This window comes from Ictidomys tridecemlineatus, chromosome 6 (genome assembly GCF_052094955.1).
Source record: "Ictidomys tridecemlineatus isolate mIctTri1 chromosome 6, mIctTri1.hap1, whole genome shotgun sequence".
In the NCBI taxonomy this organism is placed as follows: Eukaryota; Metazoa; Chordata; class Mammalia; order Rodentia; family Sciuridae; genus Ictidomys; species Ictidomys tridecemlineatus.
Window position 1 is genome coordinate 66,809,403 of NC_135482.1, and position 22,191 is coordinate 66,831,593.

The 22,191-nt window shown below is 33.9% G+C and overlaps 1 protein-coding gene across 10 annotated transcripts in view; it reads left to right on the forward strand.

Moving 5' to 3' along the window:
• Rpap3 (RNA polymerase II associated protein 3) overlaps positions 1 to 22,191 on the forward strand; it is a 35,117-nt gene that overhangs the window by 5,572 nt on the left and 7,354 nt on the right. For all 10 annotated transcript variants that reach the window (XM_013358387.4, XM_021726113.3, XM_013358388.4 and 7 more), the window contains 10 exons: positions 3,401 to 3,523; positions 4,195 to 4,322; positions 6,590 to 6,711; positions 7,363 to 7,433; positions 8,749 to 8,874; positions 11,262 to 11,389; positions 16,069 to 16,190; positions 18,390 to 18,460; positions 18,570 to 18,671; positions 21,917 to 22,155. In XM_013358387.4, coding sequence (XP_013213841.1) covers positions 3,401 to 3,523; positions 4,195 to 4,322; positions 6,590 to 6,711; positions 7,363 to 7,433; positions 8,749 to 8,874; positions 11,262 to 11,389; positions 16,069 to 16,190; positions 18,390 to 18,460; positions 18,570 to 18,671; positions 21,917 to 22,155 — 1,232 coding nt within the window. The remainder of the gene's footprint in view (positions 1 to 3,400; positions 3,524 to 4,194; positions 4,323 to 6,589; positions 6,712 to 7,362; positions 7,434 to 8,748; positions 8,875 to 11,261; positions 11,390 to 16,068; positions 16,191 to 18,389; positions 18,461 to 18,569; positions 18,672 to 21,916; positions 22,156 to 22,191) is intronic.

Below are 22,191 nucleotides of genomic sequence, written 5' to 3' on the forward strand. Positions count from 1 at the left end.
CTCGCTTGGCATGCGCGGGGTGCTGGGTTCGATCCTCAGCACCACATAAAAATAAAATAAAGATGTGTGTCCACTGTAAACTAAAAATAAATATTAAAAAAATTCTCTCTCTTTAAGAAAAAAAAAAGCATGTAGAGGCCCACTGTATTCTTCACTCAGTTTTTTTCACTAGTTACATTTTATTAACTACATATAAACACAGAATCAAAATCAGGAAATCAACATTGGTATATATAGTTCTGTGACATTTTATTGTGTTCAGATCTAGGTGGCCTCCATTGCAACTAAGGTACAAAATACCACCACAAAGATCTCCTTATACTACTTCTTTATAGTTAGACCAGCTACCCATTCTTCCTGCCATCTCTAACTTCTGAACAGCCAGGATTCTAATGACTCTGATAATACCTTTTTTAATATACTGAAGGACCTGTAGAACACTGCTGAGAGATGCCTTTGTGTCTAGATTTAGAGCTGAGGTTGTGTGACAATAAAATCTAATCCCCAAAAGGTATATTTCACCCTTCTAATCATAGGTGGGTTATATGTGCCTCCCATCTGCAACACATAACACACAGTGTAGTTGAGAATTACTACAAGTGTGTACTGTACCTAAGAACCTTCTGCTCAGAGCTCCAAGTAGCCACAGTCATGTCAGTCTGTGAAAGGAAAACTATTGGTCCACCTTATTCTGGACTCTTACTCACTTTAAGGGTTGATTTGGTTGGAGGCATGTGTGGAAGGGAAGTATGTGATAACCAAAAATACATTCCTTTTTGGTGTTTATTATGTGATACTTGATTATTATGTCATGTTCTGAAGCATAAAAAAAGGAATATATGAGCTCATCATCTAAAAGATAATTTCCTCAGTACTGATGAAGCTATAAATGTGCTCCTTCCCTATCCCATTTTCTTTTTTTACCATACCCCCAGAGACAATGACAGTTTTTGTTCTTATGCTTATTATTTTTTCAGTACTTTTTGGTTTAATTTTTTTACTGAAGTATACTATACATGAATTCCTTAAATCAGTATGTGTAGCCTCCTGAATTTTAAAAATTTTTTGGTACTGGAGATTGAACCCAGGGACATTTAATCACTGATTCACATCTCCAGCCCTTTTTAATATTTTATTTAGAGACAGAGTCTTGCTGAGTTGCTTAGGGCTGGCTCAGCAGCAGCCTCAGCAACTTGGATTATAGAGCTGCTGGGATTATAGGCCTGTGCCACTGTGCCCAGCTAGCCTCCTGAATTTTTACTTCTGTATACACATGTGAATCAGCGAGAGAGAGAGAGAGAGAGAGAGAGGGGGGGGGGGGAGGGAGGGAGGGGGGGGAGGGGGAGAGAGAGAGAGAGAGAGAGAGAGAAACATTTCTAGCATCCCAGAAGCCACCTTGTCAGTTGATAACCTCTCAAAAGCTCTTCAGATATAATCTCATATTGTAGGTTAGTTTTGCCACTTTTGGAATTTGATATAAATATAGTATACAGTATGCACTCGTGTGTTTGGCTGCTTTTGCATTTTCTGATATTGATCCATATTATGAGTAGTAGTTTTTTTTTCTTTTACGTTGTTGATCTGAATTCTATTTTGTGGATATTTTACTGTTTGTCCATGCTGTTGAGACACATTTGGGTTTCCAGTTTGGAGCCATTTTATATTAATGAACTATGAGCATTCTAGTACGGTTCATTTTATGGAGATAAGCACCCCAGAGGAGATTTGCTCATTCATAGTGTATACATTTATTTAACTTTAGAAGATATTGCTGAACTGTTTTCCAAATTAGTTGTGTTGTATTTTTGTTAATGAAATCAAGACTTATTGACCCATAAATTTGTTAATTACTCTTAATTAACTACTTTGCCATCTGTTTCAGTATTGTCCAAATAAAAGAGAAATATAATTTTGGATCTTGAATTTATTACTGTTGGGAACAACATTTTCTAAACATACGATTTTTTTCTCAGTGACATATAATCTGTGTCACTTTGCTCTTTATTATATAGCTGGTTCCTTTTCATAAGTCAGTGTCTTCATATAATGCTCTTTCTTGAAAGGCATCTTCTTACAGAGATGCTTTCCACAGTCATTTACTTATTTAACGTTTTGAATAAGCTTTTGCTGTGTGTGGACAATGCCATTGTGATTGTACTGCATTGTTTGCAGTGTCATTTTAGTGAATCTATACAATATTTAGGTGATTACTCTTCTCTTCTAGTTTATATCTGAGATGCTGCTTTAGTGTCCTGCTGCAATTTTGTTTTCTACATATCATCATTGCAGAGTTGGGTAATCTTGGCTACAGTGTCAGGAGGCTGATGTTATTTCTAGAATCTTCATGCTAAAATACAGCTGAATTTTAATCTGTTTTAATGTTCTTTCAATGAAACCAAGCATTGATTTTGCTTTTCAGTTTATTGACAATATATTTTTTTACATATATAATTAAATAATATGTGTGTTAGATGGAAACAGGATTTTGTTTATATAATGGTTAACAAGTTTGCTTAAATGAACTTTAATGCTTATTAATTTAAGATATCTTACTGTTGTTTGCAGTATTATACTATGTAGTCCAATTGGGTCATTACACATACTTGTTTTGAAATATTACACTGTATCCCATAAATATGTATATTTATGATATGTCAAAAGTAAAATTATTTAAAAATATTTTGGTAGAATTATTCTTTTAGCATAAATGATAAAAATGTGATTTTGAAAAATCCTGGGGGAGTCTTTGAAGTTATTTATTACTATAAAAAAGAGGGTATAATTATACTTGCTTTGGTAGAGTTAACTATATTTGGAATACATAGGTAAACTGTGTAACATAGGGAGTGAGATCTGGAGGAGGGAGGCAGCCTGAATTCAGATCTCTACTTAAGTCATTTATTAGCTGAGTGACTTTGAATGTCTTGTGTTTTATTCCCTCAAATGAAAAACATGGCTAATTGATTTTACCTCAGGTTGTTATGAGGGTCAGGAGTTAATTGTGCTCTAAAAGTGGTTTTTGTTGTTGTAAAATAGGAATTTTTTTTTAACTCTTTCTCTCTGCTATTAGGTGTTACGTACATTAGTTTAGAGTTACTTGAGACTTCTTTTATGTTAAGTGATAATATCTCACTGTGTATAGTTCGTGACTTAGGGATAATTTGTAGATTCTGTTGACTTAGCTTTATGAATTAAAAGTCAGATTCTTTTTGGATCTTGATTTTCTAAACATGGGCACCTTTTTCTCTGGGTATAATGTGACATGAGAGGTTATTCAAATTACTGCTTTTAGAGGCCTGTTAGGTCTTTATATTGTAATGAGTTAAGTTCTGTTAAGGATAATTTATTTCCCCTAGTGGATGTGCAATTATGAGCACTTTTCTCTTCCTTACAATTTAAGGACAGTATCCTTGATGAGCTTGATAAAGAAGATACTACCCATGATTCTGTGTCTCAAGAATCAGAGTCAGAAGAGGATGGGATTCATGTAGATGCACAAAAGGCTCTTGCTCTAAAAGAAAAGGTATGTTTTAGCTATAGGTTCCTTCAGTTAAGCAAGTTAAGTAGTAAATTGTGAATTCTAAAACTTCGACATGCTAAGGGATTTTGTTCTAACTTCTAATTGTTATTGGCTAGATCCCTGTTGGGAGGCAATGTGCATAATGGTTAGGAGTACATACCCCTAGATCCAGATTAATTACTTTGTTAGATCTATGACAAGCTCTTTGAACTGCTTCTACCTCAGTTTTCTGAACTGTACAGTGAGATTAACATTTTAATTAAACTTCAATGGATTGTTGTAAGCAATAAATGAATTGTATAGAAAGTGCTTGGATCATATCAGAAGTTGTAACATGGTTCATAGTAGTAGGCAGAAATAACTTGAAGTCAGTGTGTGATTCTCAGCATAAATATATTACTCCTCCATTTCATAGCCATCTTTGTTTAATTTTTGCAGTGTCAAAATCCCTCTGAGAGATGCCTAATTTCTGTAAAACTGGTAATATTGCTTTTCAAAGTGGTGGAATTCTTTTCAGATTAAATTCTTATGCCTTTCTTTTGTTAGTTTCTTTGGATCGATACTGTCAGTAAAAGTATACTTTGTTTTTCTGCCATGGCTCTTGGGTTGCCATACAATGACTATATAGTGAATGCACTCATACAAAGAACATTTTGCATAATTTTTTCTTTTAGGGCAATAAATACTTCAAACAAGGGAAATATGATGAAGCAATTGAATGCTACACAAAAGGCATGGATGCTGATCCATATAATCCTGTGTTGCCAACAAATAGAGCATCAGCATACTTCAGATTGAAAAAGTAAGGACTTTCCATAAAGTGTGTGAATGGCTTATGTGTATGTGGAGACTGATTTTTTTTTTTTAAAGTCTTTCACAGTAAATTGTATAGCACAGATTGACATGTGTTATGTTTCTTTTCTACTGTGAACTCTTAGGTTTTTACTGTCTTTTACTGACTTACTTTATACCATTGTAAATATCTGGGTGCTCTAAACATGCTCCTATTGCTAATTTTACTAAGATGGTTCTCTAAAAGTCGAGTAATGATGTTCTTCACCTAATTCATAAAAGAAAAAAAAATTGGGTGACAATGTTTGATAATTAATTTCCCTCTATTTGAAAAACTACTTATCTATATTTAATCCAGAGAACTTTTATTATGATAAACTTAAAACATGTTCCAACAATTATCTATCTTTAAATCATATTCTTTAAGGACATATTTAATGTGGAGGAACATAAAATGTGTTATTGTCTTATGCAGGATACTGGCCTGTCACAAGAATTTTTTAAAAGACAAATACATGAAGAAAGACATTCTTTTTTTTCCCCCTGGCATTGGGGATTGAACCCAGGGTGCTTAACCACTGAGCTACATCTCCTTATATATTTTTTTTTATTTTGAGACAGGGTATCGCTAAGTTGCAAAAGCCGTCTTTGAACTTGTGATCCTTCTGCTTCAGCCTCCCAAATCAATGGGATTATAGGCGTGTGCTACTGTCAACCTGGCTCATCTCTATTCTTTACATTGGTCTGTTTCTGTATCCATTCCATAGTACCTTTGATTATTACACTGTTATAAGTCTTGATGTTTGGTGTAGGCTATATTCTCCTTTCTTATTCTTCAGCAATGTCCTGGGTATTCCTGGACTTGCTCAGTGGTTTAAATTTTAAAATCATTGCCTCCAATTCCTTGAAACATTTTAATTGGGATTTTGATTAGAATTGTGTTTTTTTTTTTTTTTTTTTTTTTTTTAGTGCTTGCAAAAACATGCTCAAAAGTGGGTGGACAAGCATTTACTCCTGCCAGAAAGGCATGCTGTTGGAACATGGCCAGCAAGCATGTCTGGGTGGGCAGTCTGCCTGCTTTTATCCTTAATGCCACATTGTTCTTCGCCTTGATTGAAGGAGCTTGGGGTACAATCTGTGCGATTAGTGAATTTTAAAATTGGGGTGGGCAAATGGTCAGGTTATAAGAAAAATGGCTACAACTGGATCCAGTTAAGGCTAAATTCTTAATTATGATAATGGACCACTGGACTTCCTGTTTTTTTCACACATTGAACCCAGAGCCTGGCACATAATAGGCAGGCAAGTGCTCTGCTACTGAGTTTATGTCTCTGGCCTTAAGTCTTCTTTAATGTCTTTGAAGATGACCTTAAAATTTTCATTTGTGTCTTGTATGTCTTTGCTAGTTGTTTCGTTGTTGTTGGTAGTGGTGGTGGGTTATAGTTAAGCAGCCACCTTGGTAAATTATTTTTAGCAATGTCTCTAGATTGTTTTTTGAGTTTTCTGTGTGGTCAATCATATCATCTGAGAATACTGTCAGTTTTTCCCCCCTTCTTCCCAGTTTTCTTTTTTTTAAATTTTTCAGTTATAGATGGACACAATACCTTTATTTTATTTATTTATTTTTATGTGGTGCTGAGGATTGAACCCAGTGCCTTATACATGCTAGGCAAGCACTCTATTACTAAGCCACAATCCCAGCCCTCTTTCCCAGTTTTCTTACCTTGTATTTTTTTCTTGTGGAATTTCATTGAGGATGTCCAGTGAAATACTGGGGGAAGAGGGGGTAATATTGAACCTTCTTGTTTTTTGGGTAAAAGAGTATGGTACTAAAGTTTTACCATTAAGAATTATTGCTCTTGCCTGGTGAAGTGGCGTGTATCTATAATCCTAGCTTCTGTGGAGGCTGAAGTAAGAGGATTGTAAGTTTAAGGCCAGCCTTGGTAATTTAGTGAGACATGTCTTTAAAAAAAAAAAAAAAAAAAAGACTGGTGTCGCTCAACAGTATGTTGCCCTTGGTTTAATCCTCAAATGCCCTCCACAAAAAAGAAAAAAGGACTAGTAATGTAAGTCAGAGGTTCAACATCCAGTACTCTGTGTCAGGGAGGGAAAGAGAATTACTGCTTTTAAGTAGTCTTAATTAAGTAAAAGAGGCAGGAAATGTGAGTTTAATTGTGAAGAAAATCCTTTTTAGGGATTTCAGACACAGGCTTTGAAAGTGTTGGTTTAATAAATGATTTTTATTAACTTCACTTATTTTAATTTTTTAAATTGCAGATTTGCTGTTGCTGAGTCTGATTGTAATTTAGCAATTGCCTTAAGTAGAAGTTATACTAAGGCTTATGCTAGACGAGGTGCTGCTCGATTTGCTCTGCAAAAATTAGAGGATGCTAAAAAAGGTATTATTTTTCAAGTTGTCATTATCTAAAATCTTTTAAATAAAGAATGCTAAATAATTACAGTTAATTATACAGAGAGCTTTCCATAAAATATTTGAACAAAGCCCTTTTTGTAATTTAAAAGGTATCTTGTTTTGGGAAAGAGAACATTATTTGCCATCAGTCAGACTTTGGTTCAAATTCTCATTCTACCATGTACTGTCACAACATATATGACCAGCATCTTCTGTGATTTTCAGTTCCTTACCGGAAATAGATGATTGTTGGTTGTTGTGAGGCAAGAGATATTGCATATAAGGCTCTTAACATGTTTTAGTTTATTTGTAAATTCTAAGTCTTCTGATAGTCCATAAAAATAGATTTGCATAATATAAATAACAAAGTCTGAATAAAGATGATATCTAATAGATTTTGTTGTTTCTTGGTTTAATACTGTATATCTTATAATGGCAAATATTCTTGGAGCTGGTGGAAGATGGTTTATTCTGTTAGAATTTCTATTCTAGGGAATAATGAAGAAAGTCCATTAGCTTAATGTTAATATTTCTTAGTTCTGCTTTCTTTTTGCTGTAGGGTAGTTATGTGTTACATGGCAAAAATAATTATTGTATAGTTTTTTTAAAAAATTCTTTTACCTTCTGCTTTCTTAAGATTATGAAAAAGTATTAGAATTGGAACCAAATAACTTTGAAGCAATGAATGAACTCAGGAAAATTAATCAGGTAAATCACAGCTATTTAAGTGCATTATATATAACCTTTATTTGATGAAATTAAAGTTTTTTGCATAGATTTTTTACTATTAACTTCTTTTTTTGTACTAATAGAGTTTTACCAAATGTATTTGCAAGTTAGAGGCAGTGTAATGGTATTTCAAGATCCATATTTGATCATCACTTTCAAAAGCTGGCTAAGGTCTTTAGAACTACTGCTGCTTTACTTTTTTCCAAAAGGCAGGATTATTTTTTAATCTAATTGTTTTGTTTTTGGTGTGTGCTCTGATTTCTGTGCTAAACTTTTGCATATTTCTTTGATTTTAAGATACTTCAACTTTATAATTTGTATCTTAGCAAATAATACTAATTTTTAACAGGAAATAGTTTATTAAGTGTAACATTAGTAATTGTAATATTATTCAACTGATGTTTTATAGTATTGAGCATTTGCAAATTCCTTTCAGTTTGCCTTTGAATCAACCTTACAGTTGTTTTTGCTATCTTTGAAACATTGAGAAAAAAGTGGTAATGATTGGGGAAAATCTGCTTTTAAATACTACCATTACTTATCACAAATAAAATCTTCTGTTAAATATGTCAACTTCATTATAATTGTGAACTGTGTTATTGTGTATATTGTCTTAGGTCAAGTAATGATTGAATATTAAATTTGAAAAATTTGGTGGATTCTCCCCATCCCCCCAAGTACTAGGGTTTGAATCCAGGGCCTGATTCACTCCGGGCAAGCATTATACCATTGAGCTATGCCTGCCTCCCCGCTTTATTAGTACCAGGGTTTCAGTAAGTTGTCCAAGGTGACCTCAAACTTGTGATGCTTCTGACTCAGTGTCCTGAGTAACTGAGATTATAGTCATGCCACTGTACCCAGCTGATGTGATCTTACTTGACTGCTTTGTGTTTGAAAACGACCCCTACAATAGTGCTTGACCTGTTTAGAAATTCAGAAAATGTTTGTTGAATAAATAGTTGAACAACTATCTTTAGTTGTTCAACTATTTATTCAACAAACATTTTAAATATCTTTAAAATATCTTTAGTGGACACTATATATTTTAATTGGGAATAAGAAGCATGATACATGAGTGTGTATGTGTGTGTGTATATATATATGTGTGTGTGTGTGTGTGTGTGTGTATATATATATACTTTTCCTTTTTTAATTAGTAGAAAGAATTCAAGTAGAAAATATTTTGTCAGTTGTTTGAATATTCTAATGTATATGAATAATTTACATTTTAAAACCAAGTACGTATGCTTTTTGTATTATTTGTTTTACTTCAGCTGACTGCTGTGTCTTCTAGGCTTTAACATTCAAAGAAAACTCATATCCAGAGGAAGCTGCTATAGTGACTGAGTCAACTGATGGAGAAAAAAAACATATTGAAGAACAGAAAAAGAAGCAGCAGGCCATTACAGAAAAAGATCTGGTAATCCAAAGGGGTTCCAACATAAAAAGAATGTTTTGCTTAGTGTTTACTCTTAACATTTTTTGTGTGTGTATTTGGGATGGGTACTAGGGATTGATCTCAGGGGCACTAATCACTGAGAATCACATCCTTAGCACTATTTTGTATTTAGAGGGTCTCACTGAGTTGCTTAGCATCTTGCTTTTGCTGAGGCTGGCTGTGAACTAGTGATCTTCCTACCTCAGGCTTCTGAGCCGCTGGGATTACAGGTGTGCGCCATTACCCTTGGCTGCTCTTATATTTTGTGTGTGTCAGTTGAGTTTCTGTCTTCTTTAATGTTATATTAGAATTCTTCTTGAGTAGGAATTGGCAATTAAATATATTAAAACCTCTGGAGCCTACTAATTCATAATTTGAGTAATTGATGACAATATGTAAATTTTAAAATAACTATAGAAACATTTAAATTTAGGGAGCAAACTGCTTATAAGGATTTTAACATAGATTTGCATATAGGTAGTTATAAATGTAACAGAAATAAATTACAGCTCATTCTTGTAATGAACTTATTAATTTACACAGGGCCACTTCATAATAAAATTCCTATACAAATCATGAGTTGAGGAGATTTAATTTAATGCCTTTATAGCTTTTCATAGGCCCACAGAGGATTCCTAATAAGTATTTATGGAATGATTGATAATGATATTTGAAAGATTGTAAATAAATGTTACATTGCAGTGAGGTTTAATTTATATTTAGGCATATTAATGTTACTGGAGAATGGGCTGTGCAATTCTGGTACAGTGTTCTTTCACAAAAATTGAGGATGAAATTCTTTCACATAGTTTCTGATATATCGAAGACAGTATAACATTTGGGCCTTTATTAAAATGTGTTTTTACATTTACATTTTGTATAATATTTAATTAGAATAATGGTGAATGCTGCAAAGTAATATAGTAGATACATTTTCCCCCTCTTTTTTTCTGAAAAGAGAGTAACACCATTTAAAAAAATAAGCTCTACTGGTTTTCAGTGGCTGTGGTGGCAGGTCTATGAGGCTCCAGGGCTTTAGGTCTGTACTGCATCTGCTGCCCGTGGCCTAGGGCCTGGCTGCTGTAGGGAGTTTACAGTTTGCTGTGGAAGTTTGATAATTTTAGCTTACACATTGAGCTGATAGTAGGTAAAGAGGAAAAGGACACAAAAAGATCACTGTGCTATAGGTATGGGAATTCCAGACTGGCCTGTGGAGTGGGGGAGTGAAATGGCATACCTTGCCCAGCTCACTAGTTTGCTCACTAGAAGCTAAGCGCCTGTAAGGAGATACTGGGGCTTTGGGAAGAAAGGTGACCGTGAACTTGCTCATGCTATGATCATTAGTCAGGATTACTGCCCATCCTCTGCAATCCCCTTGAGATTCAGAGAGGCCAGGAAGGATGTGGCCCAACTTTACCCTGTGTGCCTGGAGGAGTGCTGCCCATGAACGTTTGTCCTTGTGCTTTGCACAGGACTGCAGCTGCCCAGGGACTTTCTGGGATCACCTTTCTCTGCTGGGGTTTTATGCTAGGAACTGCATGGCGGTTTTCTTTGTAATAGCCTCATTCCTAAATTGTTAATTGTATTACCCTGGTTTGGGTTATTTTGCCCACATGGGCAAAATATGTATAGGAGAAAAGAGTTGCTTTTAAATGAGGTTCAGTCGTTAGTACCAAGAAAATTGGGATGTATGGTTGAAGTTTCAGAATTTCAACTGAAACAATAGCTGAAGTTTTAAACAAAAGGTTTGCTTAATGTGCAAAAAAAAAACCTATACTAATTAGAGTCTAAAACAAGTCTCATGAATTTTATATATATATATGTCTCATGAATTTTATATATATATATGTATATATTATATATATGTATATATATATTTTTTGGGGGGGGGGGCGGGATTGAACTCAGAGGATTGAACTCAGAGGCACTTGACCACTGAGCCACATTTCCAGCCCTGTTTTGTATAATTTATGTTTAGAGACAGGGTCTTACTGAATTGCTTAGCACCTTGCTTTTGCTGAGGCTGGTTTGAATTTGCATTTCTCCTGTCTCAGCCTCCTGAGCTGTTAGGATTATAGTCCTGCGCCACTGTGCCCGGCATGAACTAATTTTTTTTTTAATACTTTTATTTTATTTACTTATTTTTATGTGGTGCCGAGGATTGAATCCAGCGTCTTGCATATGCTAGGCAAGAGCTCTAGCTGAGCCACAACCTTAGCCCATGAACTAGGCTTTTAACAATTAAAATATACTTTAATTACTAACATAATATTGATGGATATTCTTAGAATGTTTCTTAAAATTTGAATTCAATTATTTTTTCTTGCATGTTTTTTGATTCTTCTGTATACTTCTGTCCAAAATCATAGGGGAATGGATTTTTCAAAGAGGGGAAATATGAAAGAGCAATTGAATGCTATACTAGAGGAATAGCAGCAGATGGTGCTAATGCCCTTCTTCCTGCTAACCGAGCAATGGCCTATCTGAAGATTCAGAAGTAAGTATTGGTTATATTTTAATGCTTTTCAGGATGAAAATATAATTTGGCATATTAGCTAACCAATAAATTAAATTAAATTTATTTAATTTTGAGTGCTAAATCAGAGAAAAAAGGGAGGGAAATTGTACATGTGGTATAGTACTAGGAACATAGTTCTATACAGTAAATGTTGGTTCTTATTAATATTTTCTCACTTTTAATAGTCTCACATTACACAATTTAGTCTTACATTATGTAGTTTATGGATGTTCTTATGCATCATTGATTTTAAAATTATTCTTAACCTTAGACCCTTATAACAAAGTCTTATTTGGAGGCGTTTTCTATGCATATGCACATGTATAAGAAAAGGGAGCTGCTGTCATTGAAACTGCTAGTTGATAACATTAATAACTAAAACTTGGTCCTGTAATATTAACCATTTTTTTTAATGTGCATGGGGTTCCAGGTTAAGTGCTCTGTAGAATAATATCTGTAAGAAAGAAACTTACACTTTGTGTCTCTTGTAATAATACTTTATACACTAGTGCCAGAATTTATAAAGAGTCTATAAATGTTATAAGTAGAGATTAAAAATTTCCCTAGTACCATGGACTTCCTAGGCTGCATGTTATTCTCAGGATATGATTTTGAAGTGCATAATTATACAACTAGGATTACAAAGAAAACCAATTGTATTGAAATACAGTTTTAAAATTTGTGGTTATTAACTCACTACAGAATGAGAAATTGCTTTTGAAATGTAGACAGATTAAAAATTATAAAAGGCATATATGTGAAGGTTTGAATAAGAATATTAGACTTTGGGTGATTTTTTTTTTGATACATAGTGATCATCAAACAGGTGTGGATAAGGAATACCCAAAAGTAACATAGATGTTTAGATTACTAGTGTGATAACTCATGACCTGACTCTTTGGCATCTGACTATCTACTAGGGTCAGAGTTGCCCAGGAGTTGGCCGGCTATGTCACAGAAGTGTCTTTAGACAGGGTACTATAATCACAAACAAAACAGCAGGTCAGATTACTACTATGATTCTGAAATGGTGGTTGGCATAAATAATATTTTGAGGTATCTATAACAGTTACAACAGGATATAAAAATATGTGATTAAAGGTGACAAAGTTATAGTACTGCTTTTACTACTGTGCTTGGTTGTTTGTATTTATAATTGAAAGAAAGTTAAATTTTACTTAAAAGTTTAATGATAAAAAGGTTGTCATTTTTTTTCCCATCCAAGTTTTTACCAAAGGATCTTAGGTTAGGAATCCTGTCACAGAGGTAATTTTGGTTATGTATTTAGTTTCATTTAAATTAAAACTAGATAGGTTGTTTTGTTGATTAGTCAAAGAGCATTGTATCTCTTATTAGCTTATGAAAATTTGATAAAAATTGTGCATTGGTTTAAAAATTGTAAGGCCTGAATTTTTTGGTTTGATTATAATGCCAATAAAAATACCTTCTTGTAGCTGAGGGATTATATTTGCATTTATAAGAGCACTGTATTAGTTTTATTGCTTTAGTTGACAGTCATGTTAGTAGAATATACTATGGCAAGCTAGCAGAGTATAATTTTAAAATAAACGAATTACGTTACTTTTATTTGTAAAGTCTATTAGATTCACACTTAATATTAGAAATTTTCTCTACTACAAGGAGTCTCTTGTATTATAGGCTAGATGAAGAACATCAAAAGGAACAACTTTTCAAACTTTAATAATTCTTAATTTAGTTATCCACCGTGTAGCTTGGGTTCCTACAAACTCTGTCAAATTAAGACTGATAAGGTTGACTGGTAGTAGGAGGAGAGAACTAGTAGTGAAGTCAGTCTTATCTGCCAGCAGGGAGTAAGGAGAAATTCACCTAGGTAGGGCAGCCAAAGTTTCTAGAGAACATGGTTTCCAGAGGTGCTAGTCTACATGAGTAGGTGAGTGGTGTTAAGAAGCTCAGCAAGACATCCTTGAGTTGCAGTGGTCGAGTGTCTGTGAGCTGGCAGGTTGTGAAATGGAGGTTGATGGGTGGTGATCTTCAGAAGCTCTGAAGATATAGTAAAATAATCAGAAATGGGCTCAGAAGTTTGGGATAGGACCCTAGTGCTTGAAGATTTAACAAGAACCAGTGTAGGTCCTATTCTTGGAGCAAAATCTAAATTTAGAGATGGGATTAGAGGGAAAGGATCCAATAGTATTAGATACTTGCTATAAGAAATAGTGTTGAGGGTTGGTCACAGAAATAAGGTAGAATCATGTCTGTGTAACAGACTGGGCTAAGACATGGTTTAGCATAGAGTTCACCTACTGCTGATTAGGGATGGAGTTGAAATAGAGCAAGCAGAGTGAACACTTAGAACTTATGGTTAGAGGAGGTGTAGGGCTCAGGAACGAGGAAGGAAGTAGGAAACGACTGTTTTCTGAACTAATCATCTTTACTATTTCTGTTTTTGATTAGTTTTTCTTCTCTGATATCTTCTAAAAGGTGTTTATAGATTGGATTTTTCTAAATCCAGGTGATACTTGGAGTGCACAAGTGATATTTAATAATTAAAAAAAAACCTTAACATCAGTTCATTGTCAAAGAAGAATTTACTTGTGTGGAAACCTTACAGTTTTAAAATATTTTTTTGGATTTTCTTCAGCTCTATAATAGAACATACTTTTTGAATATGCAATTAAAATGGCTTCCTAAATATTTATCTTCTAAATTGTCTTTGCATTGGGCTGTTTGGAAGTTTTCTGATTTATTTAGCAAACAATTATTGATCCAGAATCCGTCAGTTGTCCTGGTAGGTGTTATGGAAATATTAAGTGTACAGATATTAAATATATAGTTTTTTAAAACAACTTGGAGTTTGGAGGAAGAGACAGGAAAAGTGACCATAATTATTAGAATATACTGTGTTAATGCTGTGAGGGACTTATTCTATGGGAGTTCATGGTGAACAAAACACTGGCACCAGCCTGCAGCAGCAGTAGGGCTTGGCATCTCCACCTCCTTGCGTCCTGTCATCAGTGATACATAAACCCCATCGTGGCAGCTGGGAAGGAGTCTAGATTCGTGATGTCTTACAGTCAAAAGTTGATTGGCATCTTGGCAGGTTATACCCATCTCTGAGAGGTTGTGTGGCTACAGCAGCTTACCCCATCTCCAGTGCTGTGTGGGACCAGATAGAGCTGAATAGAAATTCACATCTATTTGGGTGATCTTAGCCTATGGGATTGCCACAGGAAGTTCCCAAATATCAATTTTTCCTATTCAAAGGCTACAATACTGGTATAGTCCCCATATAGCACATGGATGGCTCTCAACACGTGCGAGAATGCACGGAAAGAACTTACGGAGCTCAAACCCAGCTGAGCTCTCACAGAGTAGTATGGGTTAGTGAGGTGAATAAACAGGGTGAGTGTCCTAGTACAGATTCATCAAAGGTGCAGGAATGGGAAAGTTCATGACTATTATGCAGGGGACAGTGGCACAGAGAAGCCTAAGAATCAGGCCTCTGACTTTGTGCTCTGCAAAGGAGTTTGACTTTATTCTTAAAAGTGTGGCCCAAAATAGAAATTCATATTTTATTCATGAATCTTGTTGTGAGGGTAAGATGGCATTTATCTAGGCCTTGGGGAGAATGTAATCACAGGATTTTTTTTTTTTAAATATGAAACTTTCCAGAGTGTCATGAAAATAATGTAAGTTCATGTATGCATTATTTACGTTTCGTTTCTTTTTGTACTGGGGATTGAATTCAGGGGCATTTTACCACTGAGCTACATCCTTAGCCTTTTAAAATTTTGAGTTAGGGTCTTATTAAGTTGAGGCTGGCCTTGAACTTGAGATCTTCCTGCCTCAGTCTTCTGAGTTGCTGGGATTATAGGTGTGCACCACAATACCTGGCCCCCTCATCTAGTTTTTAACAGGTCATATCTTCTATGTTGTATTTGTTTTAGCCTCCCCACACCGAATTATTATATAGAAAATAACAGACATTGTGATATTTGTTCCAGAGAAAAGGATATTTCATACATAATCACAGTACTGTTATCATGTGTAATAAATTAATATTCATTAATGTCATTTGAATATATGGGAAGGTCTGAGGGTTTTTTGTTCTCTTGTGTGTGTGTGTGTGTGTGTGTGTGTGTTAAGCTTTTTTTAGTTCTTTGTTACTGAACCAAACCCAATTTGAGTTGGTTACTAGTTGCGTGGCTGAGTAGTATTTATGCAAAATATCAGATGATAGGCTATCATAATAGATCTTTACTTTTTTGTGGGTTGTTTTTTCTTAAGCGATTCAAATTATGGGTAAGGTTAGTGAAATTTTACGAGGAAACTAATGCCAATTATAACATAGTACCTGTGCATATTGAGGGTTGGAGAGGAGATGACCTGCCAGCAGTGATACTCTTTTGTTACTTCAGCTCATATTTTACCACTGTGAATTCCATCTTTCCAGCAGACTTTCTTCTAACTTTCCCTTAATTTGGTGCCTTCTCCCTCCTTACCAGATGGTTACAAGATTTATTGAGAATGAAAAATGTAAAAAATAGTCTTTCTCCTGAAATACAGATGTGGGAATTCGTAATTGAAATTAGATATATATTTTTTTAAATTAGAAACTCAGTTTTATGAAAATTTTCTATAAGCTATTTTCCAGTTGATAATTTTATTATGTTTAATAGATATGAAGAAGCTGAAAGAGACTGCACACAAGCCATTTTATTAGATGGCTCTTACTCTAAAGCTTTTGCTAGAAGAGGAACTGCAAGAACATTTTTGGGAAAGATAAATGAGGCCAAACAAGGTAAAACTTTATGTTACACACTCATCCTGATGAGACTCCCAAAGTAAAAAGCAGGGATTTTTGTTGCTTTCCCATAGTTCAAAGATGCTAAACTTAAGAAAGGTTTTTTTTTTTTTCCTCTGTACAGTTGTGCTTATGAGTACGTTTGAAGGACCATACCTTCTGTAGTGCACCCAATTAGTCTTTACTTTATACTACTCTCTTGGCTAATTACCAATCAATGTTATTGAAAATTTTGGATTATAAATGACAAGGAAAAGTAAAAATAAGGCAGGAATAATAATAATAATAATAATAATAATAATAAAAGAATCAGTAGATAGGGGATGGAGGATAACGTGAGTGCTTTAGTGATAATCCTTTTTATTTTTGATGCTTTTTTCTTCTTATTTTTCTATAATCTTGTCTCAGATATTCATTTTATTAGTCTTTTCAAAGAATTGATTTGATTCCTTTGTATGTATTTTTAAATTTTTTTATTTATACTCTTTATTTTTGGGGTTTAATTTGCTGTTTTTTTAGCTTCTTGAGGTCAATACTTTTTAAATTGATTTTCAGCCTTTTTTCTTTTCTGATTTGTGCATTTTAATTGCAGTTCCTCTTCAAATCTGGCTTTTGCTGCAACCCATGAGTGTTTTTTTTAAATAAATTATACATAAAATTGAATTTACTATTTTAACCATTTTAAGTGTATAGTTTGGCATCAAGTACATTTACAGTATTATGCAACTAAGATCACTGTGCATGTCTAGAACTTTTATCACCCCATTCTAAACTTCTGTACCCATTAATAATAGCTCTTCATTCTCCTCACCCTCTATCTTTAGTAACCACTGTTCTATTTTCTCTATGAATTTAACTATTTTAAATTTCTGATAGTAGTAGAATTGTAATAGTATATGTCTCTTTTCATCTGGCTTATTTAACTTAACTCATCTTCATGGTTCATTCATGTTGTTGTTTGTATTAGAATTTCATTCCTTCTTAAGGCTGAGTGATAATCCAGGGTAGGGAATTTTCTTTCTTTCTTTCTTTCTTTTTTTCTGTAAGAAGCATTTAATTTATAAATCAGAGAAGTCTATACTTGTTGAGAGATATTTTTTTTTAAAGGTAATGATTTGTGTTTGAAGAGTTTATCTGATGGAAAGTTGAGACAGAAATAAAATAATTGTCCCAAACTTTTATGTGCAGGTGTATTTTAGAAATCAGTGATAAAAGCAATTCATAGTTTTAGATGAACAGATGCAATATAGACACTTTCCCACCACATAATATTTAAAAGAGTAATGGATGCTAATTTAAGAGAAAACAGTGGAGTTGCCTGAGAAGAACAGAAGTCACAATGCTGGAAGCTCCTTCTCATCCAAAGTATTCACCAAATATTGCTGACAAAACCTACTTTGCCAGCGTTAGTAATTCCTCCCACCCCCTTTGCTTTGGGAATATTGAAGTCCCTGGTGCTGAAAATGCAAACAGCGCTTTTTTTCTAATCAATGTCTTATCATGATCTATTTTTATTTTTTTTAAATTTATATATGACAGTGGAATGCATTATCATTCTTATTGTACATGTAGAGCACAGTTTTTCATATCTCTGGTTGTATACAAAGTATATTCACACCAATTCGTGTCTTCATACATGTACTTTGGATAATAATGCCCATCACATTTCACCATCATTTCTAACCCCATGCCCCCTCCCTTTCCCTCCAACGCCTCTGCCCTATCTAGAGTTCGTCTATTTCTCCCATGCTCCGTCTCCCTGTTTCACTATGAATCAGCCTCCTTATATCAGAGAAAACATTCGGCATTTGTTTATTTGGGATTGGCTAACTTCACTTAGCATTATCTTTTCTAAATGCATCCATTTCAGGGTAAGGAATTTTCTAATTCTGTTTTGTTTGGTAAATTACTCTATCTTCTTTAGCAGCATGAGCTTTGGTAAATTCAGTGTTGTCTAGGCCTCAGTTGTATTATCTGTAAAATGAAATTATAGTGAAGGTTACATGAAATTTCATATAAAATAAATAGAGCAGCACATAGTAAATATTACTCTTTATTATTGCTCACCTGTTACCTAGTGTACTGAGTGAAAAAAACTTCTTGAGACAAAAATGGGATTACTAACTAATGTATCATGTCTTGAACTTAATTAAATATTTTTACTCCCTTGTTGTGTTTTTCTTTAATTCACTTTAGATTTTGAAACTGTATTACTTCTGGAGCCTGGAAATAAGCAAGCAGTAACTGAACTTTCTAGAATTAAAAAGGTATTTCTTTCACCTCAGTATAGTCATATTTTCTGAAACACAGGTTCATATATTGGTTACATAATTAACTCAAAATTTTGATAGTTATGATTACAAATTTATTTTGAAGGAATTAATTGAGAAAGGACACTGGGATGATGTCTTTCTTGATTCCACACAAAGACAAAATGTGGTAAAACCCATTGATAATCCACCTCATCTTGGATCAGTTGTAAGTAAAGCTCTTTTTCTCCTTGTCATTTAAATATCTGTGTTTTATTAATAGAATTAGAAGCAAACTGTTGAAAAAACAAACTAAAAAAAAATGTTGAAAGCTTTTTCCTGAGTTATTTTTAGAATCTTAAAGAAATGCTTCCTAGGATTATTGGCATAATAAAATTAGGGAAAATTTAAATGTTTAGATTTCTAGAGTAACTTAATTTTAGTATTTTATTTAAATATCTTTACACAATTTTCTTATAAAAATTTGGAACAGTTTTACATATTTTCTTTTTCTCTTTGGTACTAAGGATGGAATCCAGGGGCGCTTAACCACTGAACTACATCTCCAGCCCATTTTTGTGTTTTATTTAGAGACAGGGTCTTGCTGAGTTGCTAAGATTGGCTTTGAACTTGAGATCCTCCTTCGTCAGCTTCCCCAGCCACTGGGATTACAGTGCACCTGGCCAGTTTTACATTTGTAGCAATAAAATGTTTTTTATTTTATTACTCCTTTTTTATTACCGCTGAGCTACATCCCCAGCTCTTTTTATTTTTTGAATTTTGAGACAGAGTTTTGCTAAGTTGTTGAGGGTCTCACTAAGTTGTTAAGGATGGCCTGAAACTTGTAATCTTCCTGCTTCAGCTTCCCAAGTTGTTGGGATTACAGGTGTGTGCCACCATTCCTGGAAACTTACATCTTTATAAGACTTTTTCACAAAAATTAATTTGCACATTTAAAAAAGTCCTTTGATAGTCATTGCTGTCCATAATTATAAAGATTTTGCCATAGGATAAATCAAGTATCAGTATATGTAATGTCTCATGACGATTATACCTGAACAACTTTCATAAATTTGTTAGGTTCTCTCTCCTTGACTTTAAAAATCAGTTTATATTAATAATTATGAAAATGTAGCATGAATTTATTCTGTGACAGTATCTCAAAATCTTTATGAAATAAGAGAGCTGGTAGTAAAGTATTTTATAAATAATCTAACACAAAGAAAATTAGTATCCTACTGAGAAGGGAAATAATTGCCGTTTATTTTTATAATAGATCTCTATGATAATAAATGGGCAATGATTATTTAAAAAAACAGAAGTTAGAAGTTTGGTATAATATGTTTGAGACTTGATTTGAGCCCCACTTTATAAACTTTGAAATCTTAATCAAGTTATCTAAACCTTATTATTTTTGAGGTTTCTCCTTAAATGTAGAATAACTCAGATTAGTTATATGAAGGGAAGAAGTGTGGGATGGTGGAGAGAGAGAAGAGAGTGTGTGTGCCTTGGGTTATTCAAGTGAGAGGATAGGCCAGGAGAGTCTGCTTCAGGGCCTGGGAGCCTGGGAGTACATTCAGCAAATCTCACCAGGGGCCCACAGGAGCCTATTAGGTGGTAGTAAATTAAAGTTTTTCCTGATCTGCTAAACTATTATTTAAAAAACAAAAACACTTTTGTTTCTCCCTGTCAAAAGTTCACCTTTCTCCCTGGACCCATTATCTCTTTTGATTTACAGTTTGTTCTTTATTTTCCCTTGAAATGGCCAAAATACAGAACTAAATAAATATTACACTTTTGAGCCATAGTTTTTAAAAAGGAGTGGATTAAACCTTTTATATTTTCTTAGTTTTTTTTTTCTTTCAGTAACAGTATCTTATAGTTTACAACTATAACCAGCATGCTCTACCTGCAACCCCTGCCCCTGTCATCAGTGGCCCTCAGTGACTCTCAGAATCCATTGGTCTACATGAGTTAGAGACCATTAAGAAAAACATTAATTAGAATCATGTTTATACATGTCTTGTCAATGAAAGAATTTGGCTTTAAATGGACCACAATGACTTAATTCATACTGTTGCTTTTATTTTTCATCATCTACTTTTTTATTAGCATGCTGTAATTATACATAGTAGAATTTATTGTATATTTATACATTTTTAATACTAACACGTGTCCATTCTTTGTCAATATCTTAATAGAAAACTGATTGATACAGTTATCATCAAGGAAAAGGTCTTAATATAACTGTCCTTTAAAACAGAATTGCCAAGAGGATTGTGTTTCAAATTTGCTTTTTAGCTTTTTTTATGTAGAAACACTTAGATGCTACCATAGCTCTTAGCCATGCTAATGGAATGTCTAGTTTTGACATTGAATGTAATTTGTATGTCAGAAGTTTTTAATACTCATAATTTTTCATTTATAATTCAACTATGCATTTGAAATGAACAGTATGAGCATGTTAAGTTTTTCTCTTTAAAATCAGATTTGGAATATATACAAAAATAAGTAAATTATTTTACTATAACTACAACTGTTTATCAATATTTATCAATTTTAGAAGGAGCTTTCTTGCCTTTTTTATTTTCAAAAACCCCTCGTGGTATAGTAGTAGCTCCTTAATGTCTGGTGTGATGATATAGTCAAGAATAGTGTTTTGTTTTACTAAATATAAAATAATACCATAAGTATAAGAGAAATTGAAAATATTTGATACTTGTAATGATCAAAGTAAATAGTGACTGCCATTTATTTTAAGTTAGAAAACCATTATGGATAACACTGACCAATTTTGTAAGTATTATTTGGCAAATCTATAATCCAGGGCTGGTTTAATTCATCTACTACATATGCAGAGATTGTAGTTAGTCTGTTTCAGATACAATGTATTATTGTCTTATTCTACTTGCCTCTAGTTAAACCATGCTGGTATTGTGTTAATATATTTTCTTTGCTCTATTGCCTCAAGGATCAAGTCCAGACTCCTTGACATGGCACATAGGTCTCAGTATTAACTGTCCTTAAGCAGCCTCTCAGGCTTTTTTTGTACCACCACTGCCCTTGTGACAGCCACACTGGACTGCTTCCCTACCCTTGGTCTTGTAGCAGCCTTGTCCTTGGCCATTCCCCTGTGCTGTTTCCTTCTGTGAAGGCTTCCCTGATTCCACTGTTTACTTTTCCTTCCTGAGTTCTCTTAGCATTTTGTGCTTTCTTCTTTTATGCACATCCATTCCCTCGGAATTACTTATGCATTTGTGCTTTTCTTTTCCATTTAAATCTTGTGTAGGATAGGTGCATAGCTTTTTATTCTTTGTATTCTCAGAGTGTAATTCCTATGTCTGTTTAGCCACCAAATTGAATTTACTTACAACTTGGATATTAGCTGTAAGAACACAGCACCTTTTAACTTGTGACCTTAAAATGGGAAACCGCTAATATGTTGATTTAAAGAATTGATTTTAATTGTTTTAGAAACCACTCAAGAAGGTTATTATTGAAGAAACTGGTAATTTGATACAGACTATTGATGTGCCAGATAGCACTACTGCTGCTGCTCCAGAGGGTAATCCTATTAATCTAGCAAACGTAATAGCAGCCACAGGCACTGCTAATAAGAAGAATTCAAGCCAAGATGACCTTTTGCCCCCAAGTGATACTCCACGAGCAAAAGTTTTGAAAATAGAAGAAATCAATGATACTTCAGCCTTGCCGTGAGTAGAAATACTGTTATTTGCTAATCATCTAGA